At 33.7% G+C, this 20,356-nt stretch overlaps 1 protein-coding gene across 1 annotated transcript; it reads left to right on the top strand.

The window, feature by feature from the left end:
• The first annotated feature begins 18,198 nt into the window (after window positions 1-18,198).
• On the top strand, window positions 18,199-19,706 carry LOC143918304 (uncharacterized). The gene is made up of 2 exons (XM_077440119.1): window positions 18,199-18,395; window positions 18,466-19,706. The coding sequence occupies exon 2, from the start codon at window positions 18,509-18,511 to the stop codon at window positions 19,085-19,087; it is 579 nt and encodes a 192-aa protein (XP_077296245.1). The 5' UTR covers window positions 18,199-18,395; window positions 18,466-18,508; the 3' UTR covers window positions 19,088-19,706.
• The last annotated feature ends 650 nt before the right edge of the window (window positions 19,707-20,356 follow it).

Below are 20,356 nucleotides of genomic sequence, written 5' to 3'. Positions count from 1 at the left end.
CACTCAGAAAATCTTCAACGAGTAAATTTTCTCAACACGAAAACTGACACTGAATAGCATGATACTAAGAACGAGCTATTTTTATTATATAACGTAGCTGAAGATGTGAGGTTTTTGTCAGTTTTCAAAAGCCTTAAAAATCTTGAAGGACGAAAAAGATTCTTATAAATCTGGGAGATTTCTTTTTTCACGATTTCCATCGTACATATACGCGTTTTCCTTTTGAAATTATAAAGACTTTCAATGACTACAAATAGGTATAATATATCTGATTTATATGTGAAGTTTTGTATACTGAGATACAGATCCTTGTTAAACTTTATATTTTATGTCAATTATATTTTTCAACAGGAGTACGGAAAAATCCTAGTTTCTCACAAATATTTTCATTTATGTATGAACTATAGTAATGGAAAACTAAATTAATTACACCAAAAAAAATCCAGACATTTCGCCATATAAGGGCATTTAATTTATTAAAAATTATTTTAAATAGATTTTTCAGCATTTTTTCTTATTATACTGTATATATTAAAATAAGAAGAAATTAAAATCAATATACCAACAAAAAAATTATAAAATAGAAAATAATCACTGGATCAGAAGCTATTAATTAGGACCAAGGATGTATTTTAAACATGATTTATAAGCAATTTAATTTATAACTTACATATGATAAACCCCTTTCAATTTCAAACACTACAGAAGTATTGTAAATTTGTATATGGTAAATACAAACAATATTTAACATTGATCCATAGAGCAAGAGCGAAATTAGAGATGCTAAAAACTCGAAACTTTGCGAGAAAATAGGTAAATTTTGCTAATTTGTTGTAACTGTTTCAATGAAAATCACATAAATTGGCAAAATCTGATAGGAAACGATCCACCTGGAGTCACATTCAAGGTCTAGCCAGCAGCAACTGGTGGGATTGAACCCGTAACCACTTTGTTCGAAAGCATTATATTCTAACCACTACTCTATATATACGTTTATAATTTATGCAAAAAATTTAATCAATTTAAAACAACGAGTCTGAATAAATAGTTCCATAAATTTCCATTCCATAAGCCGACCGTTCAAATTTATCACGTTAATAAAAGAAATGTACGAGAACGTAAAAAAAATTTCCAACAAAGAAATATATTTAGACATATCATTATTGGGAAAAGAATTCAAAAATAGACTGAATACACCTTCCAAAAAAAGACGAAAAATAAAACGGCCATCCGAACTTTATTATTTTGCCCAGCGTTTCGAACAACACGCACAATACCGGGTACAAACATAGCGATAAAATAAAGTTTCGCGAATTTGTCGTCAAACCGATTGGTCCGATCATTCGCCGTTGCTTTTTATGTGCGACTGAGGGGGTGGTGTGGGTGTGTTTACCTGCGTGTAGGCCGTAAAAGGCGCGTTTACACGCGGTCGAGTCGCAAGCTCTCTTTACGGCATCAGGGTTACAACTTTTGGCTTTGAAGGGGATTAACGAGCTCGCAACAAAAGGGGATAAACGCCGCGAGCTCCCCTTCAGCCTCATTGTCTACCGACTCGACTGAAACCCTCCCTTACTCCCTTCGCTCCTGCTTAATCCTACCTCAACTGCAAACGACGTGGGATACCCGTTAGTGAGTCATTTCACTTCGCACTTGAACAGTCCCACTCAATGCGCTCGCGAGAACCACTGATGAGTTACGATTCGCAACCTAATGTAATGGAATATGTAAACAAACTATGACAATGTAATGTGCGACACAATGGTACGTCATACTCCACCGTCATCAGTGGCGTCCCGAGACTACTTGTCGCCCCTAGGCATAGTTCAAAATGCCGCCTCCTCTAGAAATACGACACAATCGAACATTTTTTTCATAATTACAATCGTATAGAATCTATAGGGTTTTCAAGTTTCATAGAACTATTCGCGACTTTTTTTTGCCATAGTGACATTGCGGAATTGCTCTAAGCAAAAATAGCATCAAGAATAAACATACATAGATGCAAAAACAAAATAAGATAAGATTAAATAAATCAATATGAGCCGAAATTGACAACTACAATTTTCAGTTTCAAAAACACTATTCCTGTTTGACTTAATTCACTAATTGTTATCACTTATTTTAACTCGATATGTCCATAATCAGAATAAATGTATTGCAGGTCATCAATATTTTTTAATATTGTTAAAAGCAAAACAAATTATTTAATGTCTTGCGAAATATTTCTCGAAATTAAGAAAAGTGGACTTATGCCATTTTCAAATATAACGGCTCATATGAAAGCAAATACACTATAAGAACACATTTACGATCTCAAATCAAACAATCCCTCAACTAGATCAGCATATCTAGATTAAACAAATCCAAGCTAACAAAAATCAAGTTGAGAAGCTTGATGCCCCTTGCAATAGGTGACAAAACCATCAAATTGATACGTGCCACAGGTGAAAAGAACAAACTAAGGCGTCATGAAGCTGAATTTTGCAATTATTTGAGCACTGCCCACCAAACCAACCAGTAACTTGTACAAAATGTTTTTCGAAATATACTCTTTCTGTGTGTACGTTAATTATATAAACTTATTATTTTAGTTCCAATGCACAAAATGAATAGTGAAAACAAGAAAAAAGTTCGTAAATATCCAGTTGATTATTTTGATTTCCGTTTCACAAGGATCGCGCTAATTAGCATTTTATTTTCTTTCGAGTTCTACATGTAACATACTTACAGATTTACTAAAAAATGTCAAATAAAATATTTTGCATTTTTTATTTGGTAAACTTTAAAAGAATGATAGGGGGCGTGAAGATTTTTGAAGCGTTTAAGTGAGTGTGCTAAAAACATCCGCTAGCCACTGTGCTGGACGCCAATCATCCTGTTAAAAATGTATGTTTTAAGTTCAAATAATGCAAAATCTGCGAGTTTAATCATTGTAATTAGCTATAAAAATCATTTTCTCATGTATATATCATTTCAACACGTCGAGTAATATCAAATATTCGAATCATAGAGGTTTGGATGAGGAATACATAAAATATTAAGACCATTATTCAATGTTTAAATGCACATATATTTAAATTGAATTAATTATATGTTTGGCGTTCCATTCTTGAATAACAAATTATTCACGCGCGTTTCTGTTTTAAATGACAACGATTCCTATACTTAATTCAAAACAATAATAAAAATCACATATAATTTGCTACCCATTAACAATACGAAGGTGACTCAATGCTATTCTAATTTACATCAAATAATTCAAAGCATCATCATTTGCAGCCTCTCACTATCCAATGCTGGATGAAAGCTCCATACGCATATCCATTTGTCTCATTCACACATTTTCCTTGAATTATACGCCCATTTCCTTATTTGATACTTTTTACACTATCTCGACTTATCATTCCAGTCTATTGTCCGTTATTTGAATTCCTTCACTCGTTCCACTATTCATACCTTTCCTATTCATCCTCTCTATACTGAGTACGTACATATGCAATTAATTAACATTTTGATCGTTGAATTTGACTCAAATTTTTAATCATTATAAGTTTCATACAAATATATTTACATATAAGTATATAACTAACTGTACTTCCCAACGTAGCTCGATAGGTTGAAAACTAAAAAAAAAATCGCAACTAACCCTCTTCCAGTCCACAGCACATTTTCACTGTGTTTTTTTTCTTTCAAACATGCACCATCCACTGCTGGATAAAAGCCATTCCATTATTTTCTACAGCGGACATCAGTTAATATTAGTCCCACGATTCTCTCATAGTATCACAATTCTGAACACGTCCTCAAGCACCGCATTAAATAGTTTAGGAAAAATGGTATCACCTTACCGAACACCGCTCTCAATATTGAACATACATATATACATATGTATGTACATACATACATACGTATACTTAAAATATCCTGGCCAATTCCATACCATATAAAATGTAAGTACCTTCAAAGAAACTCCTATATACAAAAAAATACTATATATAATAAAATTTTCAATTTATATAATGTTAACTAATTCAAACATTACCAAAGTTGGTCATGAATTCTTAAACGTACGCAAATCTTTCAAACACGTTAACTCTCACATACATACATACATATTAAGCACCAAACTTTGCTTTAATTCAAAGCAGGGTAATTAAGCTCTAAGTAATTAATCTTAAATAGTGAACATTTAAGCTGGTTGATCAATTTTTGCACTGCGGTCGCAAATACTCTACTGTCTGTACACATTTTACATATTTAACCAGCACCAAATTTGTCCTAGTTCCATTTCCAGAACGAATCCCTCTGGAGCGAGTACCGCATTGATTTTTAAATACTAATATAGCATGCATTATTTACCGAACCTTTGTTGGGTCTTAGGTCTACATACCTATCCCTACCGTCCTACCATTCTCTCTTCTCCGTCATTCGCCTTTCTCTCACTTGTGCAATAAATAATGGAATCATCCCGCTTTGAAATTTGACCCTCGCAGTCCCTTGTCCACAGTAATGACTTTCGATCGATATTGACATGCAAATATATGTACAATTAAATTGCCGAAACCGGCACACAGACTGTGTGCTCCGATTCAATACAATAGATACACACCAAATCCAATAGGTTCCGAACAAACAACCCAACGTCAGACGAGATTAGACTTCGCCGTTGCGGCTTTGAATAAATTTCATTTGACGTTCAACGCGAAGCTTGAAAATTTCATAAAGTTGTACCTTTGACTTTTTAACGTGACATGTAACTTTTTTCCCTCCTCATCTCCTTGTATATACTTTCAGACATGCGAGAAAGCCGATTACGTACATACATACATACATACATATGTATGTACATACGTCCTCTCGACAGACATCACTTTTGAATTAAGTCTGTCGTAAGCAGACAGACATTTCGAGCGGTGCTCTCGTAAAATTCACAAAAAAAAAATGTTTTTAAATTGCACATCTTGCGCGACAGCCCATTTCATAAAATACATATATCATAGCTAGACATTTTGTATAACTTAGGCATCCCTAATTATTCTCTAGGCACTAAAACGCTAAACTTTCTTGAGAGCTGAAGCGAAATACGGTGTAGTCAAATAATTTGAGTCACGTTAGCTCTCTCAATACCCCATACTCGTTATATACCTACATAGCTTTTGCAAATAATTTGGAAATTAGGCAAAGTACGATACGAGTTTGCCAACTAATAAAATAATTTAACCAAGTGATAATTAGCGTTTGGCACCGATAGTTTAAACACTTCGAATTCACCAGCAATGAAACAAAGTATGTATGTATGTATATTGTAAACTAACATTTAAATTAATTTGTCATCATTTTCAATGAGAAACTTTGCAATTTGGCATTTTATTAAACACACGGACCGCAAATAAGTAAATTCAATGACATAAGACTTCAATGAAGTAACTAAAATATGCATGATATTAGATTTAAAATATATTTGAAATGGAAAATCTTTTTAGTTAAACTTTTCTTTTCGAGCTTTTCTTATTTGTAATATTATTTATTTATTTATTTATTTATTTATTTATTTAAAGTTTGGACCGTTGTAGCATTACAGGAATTCCTAATGCGCCATTAATGGAATTCCTAATGCGTAATGAATTCTCACTAAAGATAGAATAAAAAATAATCCATAGGAAATTTGTGCTTCTACCATTGTTGCCTCTTCTAAAATAGATAATTCTAATGGAGAGGAAGATGAAAAATTACTATTGTCTTTTAAGATTCTTCTCTAAATAGAAAAGTTGTCAAAAGTGAAAACTTTTCAATGTCAGATTACACTGGGCAAAAAAAATTACATTTTTTAGTTCCCAGAGCGGAGATTTAACAATTTTTAGTAAGTTGACCCATTCAATTCGAATATGATAATGATTTTCGTTGATTTACTCTCGTTTATGAGATATATTTTTTTTTTTTTTTTTTTTGTGCCATCTTATCGATTTCCGATAAATCATTACCAGCGATATCGTTGCTCTTCAGATCATGTACGGGCACTACGGAATCATCACTCCGTCCCCAAAATTGTGAATTGGGCTTCTGAATCTCTCACATTCAGAACACCAATTCGTGAGGCTTTTTTCGCTTTAAACGCCTCTGCTGGTGAGTTGTGTCTAATAGCTGCAACTCTTCTATGTTAGGGTGACGGTGCAGTCTCAACTCGTGCCTCCCGGCGCATTCTCGGATGACTTCTTTTACTTTTTTGATTTTAAGGTCCTTGTGGATCTCTTCATTTGTGACGAAGCGATATGCATCGGTGATAATCCTCAAAAACTGGTTTTGACATCTTTGCATTTTTTCGATATTGGATGGCTTACTGCATCCCCACAGTTGTATGCCATATGTCCATATTGGCTTCACGATTGCCTGGTATATCAGTTTTTTGCATTGTAGGTCTAATTTGGAGTGTCTTCCTATTAGCCAATGCATTTCTCTTTGTTTAATTCGAATCTGTTCTATTTTTTTTTTTAATGTGATGCCTCCACGTAAGCCTTGAGTCAAGATGCAGTCCTAAATATTTAGCTGACAAAGCTTGTGGAACTTGGATTCCGTTTATGAAAGTCTGAGTGCTGACACTATTTCGTCGCAGTGCAAATGTGACCTGCATTGATTTTAGCTCGTTGTGTTTCATTTTCCAGTCCTTGGTCCATTTGCTGATCTTGTCCAGTGCACGCTGCAGGCGTTCAAATGCTTCCTCCTGTGACTCGCTCGATGACATAATGACTGTGTCATCTGCAAATGTTCCAATGAATGTCTCTTCGCTTGTCGGGATGTCAGCAGTGTATATCAAGTACAGTATAGGCCCTATTACGCTTCCCTGTGGTACTCCTGCAGAGGCTGTGAAAAAGTTAGAGAATGCCTCCTCATGAGCAACTCTGAATTTGCGTCCGGATAAGTATGATTCCAGTAATTTGACATAATTTCCAGGTAATGACTTGCTGATTTTGTGGATAAGTCCTTCGTGCCATACCCTGTCGAAGGCCTGTGAGACATCAAGAAATACAGCCGGACAATACTTTTTTTCCTCTAGCGATTGCTCTATTTTTGAAATAACACGGTGCACTTGATCGATGGTAGAATGTTTCGACCTAAATCCAAATTGGAAGTCGGGAACATCGATTAAGGGCTTGAGTCTTTTTAATAATAGTTTTTCGAATAGCTTAGAGATCGCAGGCAACAAGGATATTGGTCTGTATGATGTTACTTGTTCGGGTGACTTTTCTGGTTTCTTCAAAATTATGATTTGAGCAGTTTTGAAGCACTCTGGCACATGCTTGAGCCGGAAACATGCATTGTATAAGTATGTTAGCATGATAATAGCCTTTTTCGAAAGTTCCTTGAATAGTCCCGGTGAGATTTCGTCAATTCCAGGTGCCTTTTTAGGATTTATGTTGTCATCTATTTCTTTAGCTACTTCCATAGGGGTGACAGTTTTGATTAGTTGCTGTGGTTGATACATTGGTGTATAATCAGCATCAGATTGAATATTGTGTGGTTGGAATACTGTCTCTAAGTGTTGTGCAAACAGCTCAGCTTTTTCTTTGTTGCTTCTTATCCAATCTCCTTGCGCATTTTTCAGAGGTGGTATTTGTAGAATTGGTCGTTTGAATTTCCTAGTTGCTTTCCATAGTGAATGATTTTTATCAGCTGCAGGGCCCAAACCTTCCAAATATTTTTCAAAACAATTTTGTTCGTGCTCTTTAATAAGTCGGTTAACTTTGTTACTTATGTGATTAAATTCTCTTTTGTCTGCAATATTTCGGGTTCTATGCCATATTCGTCTTGTTCTACGTCTTTCTTTAATCAATTGTCTAATTTCCATGGGGTAATTAATGATTTGGTCTGGTTTTTCTTTTGGTACAGGTGTAGCTTCTTTCGCAGCCTCTCGTACAGAGTCAATAAAATTTTGAGTGTGTAGTTCGAGATCTTCTATAGTTTTAAGTTTCACTATTAAATTTATTGATTGGTCTTATTTTTTTTCTGAACATATCCCAGTTAGTGCGTTTATTTGTCAGGTTCTGTCTCCTTATTCTTTTAATTACCAGTGTGCTCAGTGTCATCAGCACTGGTGTGTGATCAGAAGTAAGGTCCTCTATTCCTTCGACCTCAATGTGGTTTGGGGCTATTCATTTGGATATAAAAAAGTCAATTAAATCTGGTACCTTTTTACTGTCGGTCGGCCAGAAGGTTGGTTTTTGTGAGGAATGATACTCGCACGAAGAGCTCTGAATCGCGTATAGAAGGTTGTTTCCTTTACCAGGAGTTATAAGTCGTGATCCCCAAGCTGTATGTTTAACGTTGTAGTCTCCTCCAATAATAAATCTTGGCCCAAGGGAATTAAAGATGTTTATAAATTGGTATTTTGTGATAGTATGCTTTGGAGGACAATATGCTGCAGCAATATTTAAGTCAGCATTGCCATATTTAATTGTGATGATAGTAGCTTGCATGAATGGTTCTCTGATATCTTTTTGTTCGAAGTGCTGGATATTTTTTTTGATTAAAATAGCAGTACCACCGCGAGCTCGTTCACTAGGATGTGTTGTCCAATAAGCTGAGTATCCATTTATCTTTATGTAACTTCTTTGTGAAAAGTGTGTTTCTGATATTAGTGCTAGATCGATGTTGTTTGTCTTTAAAAACACTTCAAGTTCATGGACTCTCTGATTGAGTCCGTTTGCATTCCATGTTAATATGCGTAGGGAATTATCTGTCATTTTTATTATGTTTACTTGGTGATTTCCAATGATTTTCAATTTTTTCCACTCTGGTTATGAGCCAGTTGAATTGTTGTTTTATTTCAGTTTGAAAGTCACATAGCAACTGCATCATGCCACCGATGGTAGGTTCAGTTGATTTATTTTTCTGCCCGATATCTTGTTTGCTTTTGTGACTTGGGACTTAGCTGCTTCACTATATGTTTTGTCCGCAGTTGTTTGTTTATCAACAACTTCAATTTTATTTTGTTGTACGCGTTGCGTTACTGTTACCTTTTTGGGTTGTGATGATTTTATCTTTTTTTTATAGACCTCACACCCCCTGTAGCTATCTGGATGTCCTTGCTGGCCACACAGGGCACAAGTTGGGGGAACATTTTTCTGCTTGTTGCATTTTGTTGTGTGATGGTCTGCGGCACATTTGACGCATTTAGGTTGTCGATTGCAAAAATTTTTTGTATGCCCAAGTTGTTGACAGTTTGTACACTGAGGGATGTCTTTTACTTTCATTGGTGGTTCGATTGTTACTCTGCAATGTAGAAGTTCTTTAATACCATATACTTCTTTGCAGTTTTCTTTTGGCACCAGGTCTACAAAAAATAGTGGGAAATGTTTTATTTTTCTTTCACCATCGGTTGTAAATTTCTTCATAATATTTGCCACATTGGCCACTTCATATCCTTTATCTTTGAAAGAATCTTTTATTTCATTAACGTCTGTTGATGGCGGTAAACCTCTAACAACCACTCTATAGCACCTTTCATTCTTGAGTTGATAGGTGTGGTACTCTAGATTGTGAAGGGGGTTTTCGTTGTCTTTACATTCACGTTGTTTTAAATCATTTAGTGTTTTTTTGATTTTGCGATAATCTTCTTCGGTTTGTGTAGTGATTTTGATACTATTATTTGAAATTAATTTAAATTGACATTGAATGGGTGGTGTTTCTGTTGTTGATAATAGATGAGCTCCAAACTTATTGAAGTCAATAACATTGCTCACATAAATAGGCGGTGGAAGTGGTTGTTTGTTAGGTTTATTGGTTTGCTGTTTTTGTGTTTCTTTCAGGTTATTTTGCGGGGAAGATAATACTTTATCTATTTTTCTTTTTTTACTTCTTTTCTCTGCATTTTGGCTAAGTTCATTTTCAAGTTCTTCTTCATCCGTGTGGTAGTCTTTATTCATATTGTCAAGACTTTTGCTCCTATTTAGAATAGATGTAGAAGGCCTGGATTTTTTTTCCATTATTTCAATTCTTTTCTTTAAATCGGTTATAGTTATCTCATATTGTTTGCATCTGATTTCATATTGTTGGCATAGATGTGTAAGTTGATCATACGGATCGTACTGCTGCGCCAGTGGCACTGGATTATCTGTGTTCATTTTTCAGAACGGGTGCAAAACTGCGCCGCGCCGGTAACAGCGCGGCAGCAGTTTGATTTTGTTGTTGTATATTCACTTATTATATTATATTATTGCAACTTTAAATTTTATTATAATAATTATTATATATTTATAAAATTTATAAATGTTATATCGAACGCGATAAGGCGATAACGCACATCGACCGATTGCAACCGTGTACGGCGACGAACAGGTTTATGAGATATGAGCGATTAAAAAAATCACAATTTTTTGGATTTTGCGGACTTTAACTCAAAATTTGTTGTTGTTGTGCTCAAAATCAGTATTCGAATTGATAGTCTGAAGTTTTTTATTAGTTTCACTTGTACAACGTTATTTTTACTGATTGTGATTAATATCACGTAAAAAATGTGTGAAAAAGTATATTTTTGACTTTTGAAATTTGCTAGATATTTAATTATAAGTATTTTAAAGCGACAAAAAAATCACATTCAATAGAATAAACTCAATGTTGATTCAATACTCAATATTGAGTTTTTTCTTAATATTGATTCAATACTTATTTTAGCACAGCAATACTATAATTTGAATTGAAAGCGAAAAAAACTGTAAAAATTGCGCATTTTTTAAAAGCTCACATCTCATAAACGAGATCAAACCAACAAAAATTATTATTGTCATTTTAGAATTTAGTGGGTCAAACTTAGTAAAGTTTGATTAGTCTCTACTTCGGTAATTTCTGTTGCTCAATTTTATTAATAGTTTTCTTTCATATAGACACTATATACTTTGGAAAGCAGCATAACCGATAGTCCCAAGAGGTTTTTTCTTACAATTTGAAAACATTTCAATTAATAATAATGGCAAATGAGCAAATGATAATAGCAATGAACATGAAAAAAGTAGAAGAAGAAATAAAAATTCACAGCAAAAAGAAATGAAAATTTAAAATTATATGTGAATTTCTAGCTTATTTTGACTAATTGTACGTACAAGTAAAATACAACTTTCAAACATTAGGTGAAAATCACCAACTTAGTATGCCATTAATTACCGAATCATATAAAAACATGTTTTTAATAAAAAAATTAATAACCGCAAATTTATTTTCCTTAAGCCTCTACATAGGCACATTAAAGACGCCGAACCTGAAATTAATTATTTGAAATTGAAAATACGAGTTGAACAAGAATGATGTTACGCGATCGATCATTCGCACACACCCGAGCCGCGCTAAATATAATATTAAATTACCGAAAACATACTACACTGAAATTAAATTATAATACGAAGCCGGTTAACATTTATAGTTAATGTACCGGCAAGCGCAGACATATACACATATGTACACAGATGAATAAAAGTAGAGAAAGAGGAAGATCGGAAACGAACGAGCGGCCGTAAGACAAAGCAAAAACGATATTTTTATTAAAACGTTTGAGCGATTTTTATTTTGTTGTGCTCGCAAAGATAAAGGGAACGGCCAAAAGCTACGAAACAATGGCGGCCAAATTGTTTTAGAACAAAAGCTTGCGTGTCTACGTGTGCATAAAAGTTATCCGCTTTATTTATGAAAAGCTTACATTTATGAATTTCAAGCGCCCAGGTCACCATTATACGGATCGCATATATAACATGTATGTATATCAGAGCATATTGTGAACTTAGACCGTTGAATGTCTAGGGCGAACTTTTTAATTATATGTATATTTTATGTAAATTGCGAGCCATCTACATAGATGGACCTATTTAATTGAAATTTTACAAATAATAAATCTTCGGCGATAATCGCAGAATTTGCGAGGCCTTTGATAAATGGACCGATGAGCGGTGATAATCTGAGTGATTTATTAAATTTTTAATATAGAGAGAGCCGTCCGTCTTGCCTTATCTGTGTGTACACGGAAACCGTTACGTCGCAATGGCGCTGCTCGTCGGCCATTTTGTGCGGTGAAATGGCGCCATCCGACATCTTAGCTGGGAAGAAACTTCGCCGAGCGAGTGAGTGAGTGGCCATACTTTTTGCCGGAAACTTTTCCCATTATATTTTATGTCGGTATATTTTTTAATGAATTCGCTTTATACGCACAATTAAGAAAGCGCTCGTTACGCTCGAAACAAACTTTCTTCAAATAAGAGGGAACACAAAACTGGCCAATACTTCTACTATCGACTTTATAAAATGCGTATTAAATTGTTCGCCGTGACGTTTATTAATTTTAAAATTTGAATCTGTTTATAAATATGTGAATAGATTGGACTAGACCATCGGGAATGCGAGAATTGCCGGAAGTCATCGATTTTTATTATTCTATATACTTTGGTTGCGGAAAATTCTCTGCGGATGATCACGTCATAATAGTATGGCGTAGACGTGTAGACTGGTTTCCTAGATCGGATTGAAAGACGCAGCGAGTAGTGTTAGAGATGGTTTATTGTTGTTCCGTCGATGAGCCACCTCCGAATGAAGCACGGAACAAATCCGCCGAATATTCGATGGGTCGCGAGACCTTATTGGCTGTTGTATACAGCTTATTCATACGCCGAGGCCTTTTTGGCACAAACGACCGATTAGGTGATCAGTGCTAGTAAACCAGTGGTCGAAATGCACTAATCACCTAATCTCTACATTACAATAGTATATATTTTGAATTAAAAATTGTATTGCGCAAATGAAACAGATTCACTGTGAAATAACGAAAAATATTATATCAACGATTCATCCCTAATAAATAAATGTATTTAAAATAATTATTATATTTTTATGTTGATCTGAATTGAGTTTGGAAAAAGTCTAAAAATATTTTTAGGTATCTAAAATTGATCGGATTATACATACTTTCAAATTCAAAATTAAGTTTCAGATTATAAATATGTGCTTTTATAAATTAAGTTTGTTGATCCATTTATATTACAGCTTAAAATTTAGTAAAAAATCTATCCTAATCCAAGTACATAAGCCCACTTTAGAGGTCAATTAAGTCAACCAATAAAGCCCTCTACATGAGGCCACCCCCCCCCCGTAACGAATACAGTCTAAGAGACCCTTTATTTGGAAAACGAAACGGTTGTCCAGCAATATAGCACTAGAACAACTGCACATCACTGTTCTATTAAAAAATTACCAATTTACCTACCAGTACAAACATTCATAACAAAAAAAAATTAAAACAAAAGGAAAAGAAAAGAAAAACAATAAAAAAAAGACATTATTGAAAGCGCACTGATTGTTACTCATATAGTTAAAAAAAATCAAATTGTAGTGCATTGGTAGAGCTACTGCATACCAGTAGAGAGGTCGTGGTTTCAAGTCCCGGCCAAATACGCTACTGGCGAGATCTTGTGATTATCAAAACACAGATATACTGATTCAATAAAATGAAATCCTCCTCCTCAGTTTCTCGTAAATTCAAGTTATTACCATTTCGAATTTGTTGAATCTTAAAAATGCTACCTACAAAATGTATTTCTCGCAAATTTGCTGTGCAACAAAATATTTGTTGATTTTCCATAGATGTGTCTATTGTATTCTACATGTGTATATATGTACTGCTATGTTGTTAATTGTTTGTACTTATGTACAAAAATAATCTAATTATATACATATATTGCCTTAGGGTGATTCCTATCATGGCACATATTATGTATTTAATTAATATTTATATATATTAAGAAAATTTGTTTAGAAAATACTAAGAAAAATGATTTTCTTATATAGGAATATAAGCATCATTTATTCAAACTCAAATATACATAACTCCCGAAATATCCATCGGCTCATTACATATATTGTTAAAAAACACTAAAACTGCAGAATCCGCCATTTATAACAGTGCGTTAATGTGAAACGAAATTTCGCTAATGTTTTGCCCGCAAAGCTGTCGGTATTTTTTTGCGGTTTTGCGGTTAAACCACTCTCACGGAATTTTCCTGAAAAGCGAAAAGCCCAGCATCGTACCTCCGCTCCAACCCATGAATATTTTCCAGAAACGGACGTTCACCATTATTTTGCGGTACGCGATATTTCTCGTCGACAAATGAAAACTGAACAACTATTTTGCCTTTAGGCAATGTACATATGTAGAATCATCGAACAATAACAACCCACGAATCGATCGGGCTAAATATAGATGGAGACTCTTACAAATCTGTACATTTACAGAATATTTTGTGGATGGATCGATGCAAGCCGAGTTAGTGATTAATATAAGAGGTCATTTAAAAGCTATCTAGCCATACTTATTTTAGTCACGTCTTAAGGTTTTCAAGATAAGCCTTATTTTTACCATTAAAAAAAACCCGAAATCTCGTAATTATATCTTTATTTTTTTGTTGTTTTCCGTTACTATAGTGTGTTATTATCCTGTTATTTAAGCTAACGAATATCTAGAAATGTCCGAATATTTAATAAAGTCACATTGAATTCTCAAAAATTGTTTCTCTTATTGAAAATTGCGCGTTTACAAATAAATTCACAATAAGTGCATCATCCGAATTTCACAATAAATGCATCAAATACTTTTAAAAACTTCTGTGGTTTTTGCCATTTTCAACGGTTTATCACTTATCTATATTACACCAATTCTCAGAACTCTGATACAAAGGCTTTTGAATGGTATAATTATCACGCTTTAAACTCTCACCATATAAATTTATCATCAAACGTAATTTTCAATACAAATTTGCATAAAAAATACTATGTCATCTCAAAAATATCTATTGATTATATTTTTCCTTCCCCATCCTTTCCTTCTTTTTAGCCAAACATTCAAGACTGTCATAATGGAACATCTCAATCTCTTCAAAATAATCTAAATACTATTCAGCTACTATTGGAACTTGCTCCCACTTTCTTAATAAATAATAAATTGAAAAGACCTGAATAGACTGAAATCTTTCTCAAATTGAACTCAGGTTTATCCCAAACACTTATAAATTATTCCGCTTATATCTTTTATCTACGAGTATGTATTGTGGTAAAAATTATTTTCGTCCAGCTTTGATTAGGTGCTTATTCAACTTAAAACCTCTTGATATGTATTAATCTGTGTTTTGTATTTTATTTCACATGGCAAAAATTTTATACATACATACATATATGTATATATACATCCATGCTCATAAAATTTTCTGACGCATTTTAAGATTTTACTGACATTGATTGCAAAAAACATCGATTTAAAAGCTTTTCTTTTTCGAATGGATCAAAATTTTAAAAACATGTCTAATGAGTATTATATTACAATATCATACAATCACCCTTACACTATTACAATTTCAAAAAAACGATAACTTCCATTATTTCGTATGACAAACATTCCTTGTACGGAAATTTTACTTTGTAGTGAATTTAATTTGAAATAATCGTGCACAAATTAGTATCATATTCACTATGCGAATCCGTATTCAAGTGAAACGGACCACTTGCTGTCATGAAAAGACATCAAAAACAATATCTCCATCATTCGTTCAAACGGTATTTATTCATTTACGAGCGATCATTTCGACGGATACGACTCAACCATCGTAACTTTTACGAGTGGGTACCTACCGGCGACAGAATTGGCACATTAAATCGCAACCTTCCCCGTTTACACGACGAAGACGACGACTACGTTGCGGTCACAGTGTTTCGAATTAAAAGGGTCGGAAATTAATCCTAAACGAATTAGTCAAACCCGATTACGTCACGTTCCGTTTTTACTCCGGCGAAATCTCGCCGATAAGACGTCGTATCGGGAGGCCGAAAGGGAAAACGTCGACAGAGACAAATCTGCCTCGTTAACAACGGAAACAACAAAATGTAAATCTACCCGGACGCCCCTGGAAAAAAAATTAAAACGTTTCTTTGACAACGACGTACACCCCGGCATGTCCCTGTGTTGTTTGTGCCGTGAATTATTATCACCATGCCACGTGATGAATAAGCACGACTAAATTAACCAGAGTGGACGCAATGATAAAAAAAATCCATATAAATATTTTGTTCCTTATAATATTGGTGTTAAATATATTATAACACCAAACATTTCAAAGTCATTTTGCTGTACATGAAACTTTTAAAGTTGCTTCATCGTTAAATAAAATACAGCGACAAAACCAGGATGAATATTTTTTTTCCGACATTCACATATCAAAATGTATTAAATTACGTACTACTAAATTATGCGTATACCACTAAAAATGCAGAATATATATAAAACTGCTTTTTATTACTATTTTTTATTTAAGTTAAATGTGTCTCTCGGCTTTTTATGAAAAAGGGTATAAAAAATTCAATAATTTTATCTCAATCTTATTTTTCTTTTGTTCTGCATCCAAAATTTCCTTAACCTGCGTCCCAATTTAAACCCAACGTACTCGAAAATATAAAGCACGTCTTATAAAAATTCTAAATCTTTCTAAAAAAGAAGAAATGTGAAAAAAACTCAATTTTTCGAAATTTTTATCGAGATGAATTGTTTGGTTGGAGGCACAGAACGTTGTTTAAAATGTATGATTTTTTTTTATTCATGTTCAAGTATTCACGTTTTTCTTTCCACCATATTATATGTACTACCAGTGGTGTCACCCCAATGGTTTCCATGGGTTTCTGGAAACAAGTTAGAAATCTAAAAATTCATATAATTTTTGTCAAAAATTATTCAAATCTTGAAAATTGTTTTGGACGGTTTCAACTTCGAAAATGTCACAGTCGATTACATAGCAGGTAAAGAGAAGAGACCATTTTTCGAAATATATATACATATGTAAGAGAATATTCGTTTGAAACATAAAAAATGTCGGCCGAGACTAAAAGGTGCCGGAACGCCGTTCCATCACGTTACATGGGAAAAAAGCCCTGCAGTATACATATATGTATATGTATGTATGTCTGAAACCTTTTGAAGTATTTGGTATATAGTTTTCGTACTGAAAAACCTTTGGATTACACTGGCACAAATAATAGATAAAATACTAATTTTTAATGAAGAACATGACTTAAAATTCTTAATATGTTTAAAGTTTAAGACCATGTAAAATAAATTAAACATCATCTTGTTTGTAAAATTAATTATAGTAAGATTAATATTATGACCAACAACATACCTGAGTTATAACAAAACTGACATATGTACATATGTACATACATATGCTACACAATACAACTGAGCGCTTATGGGTTCATTCCCTGGCCCGGTATGTACATGTATCATGGATAAATCTGAGCACATTAAATCAGTAAATAATAGACATATGTACAAATTAGACATGTATATTATAAACGCAGATAATTCATCCGAATTTGTATATAATCGCTAATTCAATGTTGGAGACAAGCTGAATCATTAGTATGTAGTGTGTTTTGGAAATTCGACCCGTCTGAGTTTCCCAATCTTGAAGAGAACTCGACCATTGCTACGTCAGTCACGTATCGAGAGAGAAAAAAATACACCTACATACAATAAATAGATACGTTGGTGGGATTGAAACGTAGGCTCGGAGAAAACACCCGATGCGGATTTCCGACTAGATTTTCCAAATTTTCCCCCGTGCGAGCACGTACACACAAACACACACACCCACAAACATCAAGCTTTCATCAATCGTAAACATCGAAGCCAGTTACGTAAAACACCTATTATGATATATGTACTTCGTTAGACTAAATCTTCGCACGTACACATATGTACATACATACAGATCAGAGATTAAAATTTTCCAGCCGCTAATTCACTATATATGTACATACATACATATATACATATATATCAGTGGCGTGCGGTCCATGGATGCGGTGGATGCGGCGCATCCCCTATAACTTTAAAAAGCCAAGAGTATTTTTAATAAATATTTGAATTTCGCTTCGATGTATTCTTATTAAGGGACGTGATTATGATGTAGTTTATGAGTATATATATATATATATTTCACATATCACGTGTTTTTTGTTACATGATGCATTATATAGGATCTTTTGATAATTTTTATTAAGGATTCGCATAGGCGGGCGGCCGGCCGGCCGGCCACAGGCGAGTGACGCTGGCGAGTAGACGCTGAGTGAAGTGCGCCCGCGTCATGGATTCGGAGTCGATACCGATCCCATTTGCGCATGCGCACTATGAGGCTGTCTTATTCGCGCGGACGCGTTGACACTTGTTTAACCTCTACGGTGGATTCGGTTTCTCTGTTTGCTTATCTATTGAGTTTCACTTGGAAGCCGCTGTTGATCGATATTTCCGCACGCTACGCCCCAAGTTATTTATCAAAAAGCTAGCCGATTCATTTCTTTAGACGAAGTTAATCATTTATACTGTAAGTTGGTTATTTTTTACTTTTGAATTAAGTTTTCATTTTAATTAGTTTCGTCTAACTTTATTTTTAGTTTACTGTTCCACTACTTACGAGTTTTCATTATTGCCTTTAATATGGATATCGAAAATAACAATGAGAGTGGACTTGTCGTCGAGATCAATAATAATTGCAATTGTTTAATTGAAAATGTGCTGAAAAGAAGATTTGCTTCTCTCCCATTTAATGAAAAGGAGATTATTGTTAAGAGCCCCAAACCCACACCAATATTAAATATTCAGTCTAAAACAAAAACATTTAAAAGGTATTTTAACACAGAAACATACGAAAAAATTTCATGGATTTGTGGATGTGCTCACTTAACGAAATTATTCTGTTGGCCATGTATTTTATTTTCTCAAGAAGTGAATGTCTGGAGTAAATTTGGATTTTCTGACCTAAACAATTTAAGTAAATCGCGCAAGAGACATGAATGTTCTCAAGCTCACATATGTTCTGCTGCTCAATTTAAAAAATTTGGAAAGGGACCTCGTATAGAAAATTTTTTAAGTGCTCAATTTAAAGCAAATATTGAAATGCACAACAAAGAAGTTACTGCAAATAGATACATTTTGTCGAAATTAATAAGCGCGATCTGTTTTTTAGCAAAACAAGAACAACCTTTACGAGGACATTTTGAACACCAGGAATCGTAAAATAGAGGGAATTATATTGAATTGCTGTATCTGTTGAGTGAATCAGACATAAAATTGAAAACTCATTTAGATAACTCTACGGTGTTTACTGGATTATCGAACCATATACAAAATGACTTGGTATCCGCAATATCAAAAGTCTTGCTAGATGAGATTAAAACTGAAATACGTGCATCAAAATTTGTTTCCATAATTGTGGACGAATCTACAGATATCAGTCGCAAAGCTCAGCTATCTACTATTTTTAGATATGTAGATGAAAACAATGAAATTCAGGAGAGATTAGTTGGATTTGTCGATGTTAGTCCCAATAGAACAGCTAATTCTCTTTTTCAGCACATACGTGAGACCTTGGAAGAATTTGGTTGTTTGGACAAATTAATTGCACAAACGTATGATGGAGCGGCTGTAATGTCCGGGGAGCATAATGGAGTGCAACGAAAAATTCGAGATATTTGTCCTAATTCTTTATTTGTCCATTGTTACGCTCAGAGATTGAATTTAGTTTTGTCGCAATCTGTTAACCATATATCCGGATGCAAACGTTTTTTCAGCCGTATGTTGTCATTTTCAACTTTTTTTTGTAAGTCTTCAAGAAGAATTTCCCTTCTCGATTGTCAAATAAAAAAACGATTTCCCACTGCTGCCCCTACACGATGGAACTACAATAGCAAAATTTTAAATATGGTATTAGAATATCAAACAGAATTAATGGAAATATTTAATCAAATAATTAATGATGAAGACGAATGGGATACTGATGCTGTCATAAATGCTGAAGTCCTTCATCGTTATTTAAAAGAGTTTGAATTCAATTTCAATTTGCATTTATTTTCTGCAATATTTAATTCAGCAGATTTTTTATTTGAAATTTAACAAAAAAAAACCTTTGACATATCGTATTGCGTAAGTGAAATTAAAAAATTTGTAAAATATTTAGATAACAAAAAAGACGATTTTGATTCATTGTGGAACAAAGTAATAACTAAAAATTTTAATAGAAAAAGAAAATATGCTGAATGTGAAGAAGATGTGAAAACAACGTATAAACTTCACTATTCTGAAATTTTAGAAACTCTTTCAGTAAATACAACCAATCGATTTCGAGATATCGAAAATTTAAAATTTCTTTTAATTTTTTTTAACGTCAAAAAATTTAAAGAATATGAAAATAATTTTCCAGATATCCTATTTAAATCACTCCACCTAACTTATGGAAAATAATTTGATTTGATGAAATTAAAAAGCGAATTAATTTACATGTACTCA

The sequence above is a fragment of the Arctopsyche grandis genome, chromosome 10, assembly GCF_051622035.1.
Source record: "Arctopsyche grandis isolate Sample6627 chromosome 10, ASM5162203v2, whole genome shotgun sequence".
NCBI lineage: Eukaryota > Metazoa > Arthropoda > Insecta > Trichoptera > Hydropsychidae > Arctopsyche > Arctopsyche grandis.
This window is presented reverse-complemented; position numbering and strand designations above follow the sequence as displayed.

Excerpts from the sequence above, each read along its gene's own strand:
- LOC143918304 (XM_077440119.1), top strand. The coding sequence starts at position 18,509 with ATGGATATCGAAAATAACAATGAGAGTGGACTTGTCGTCGAGATCAAT.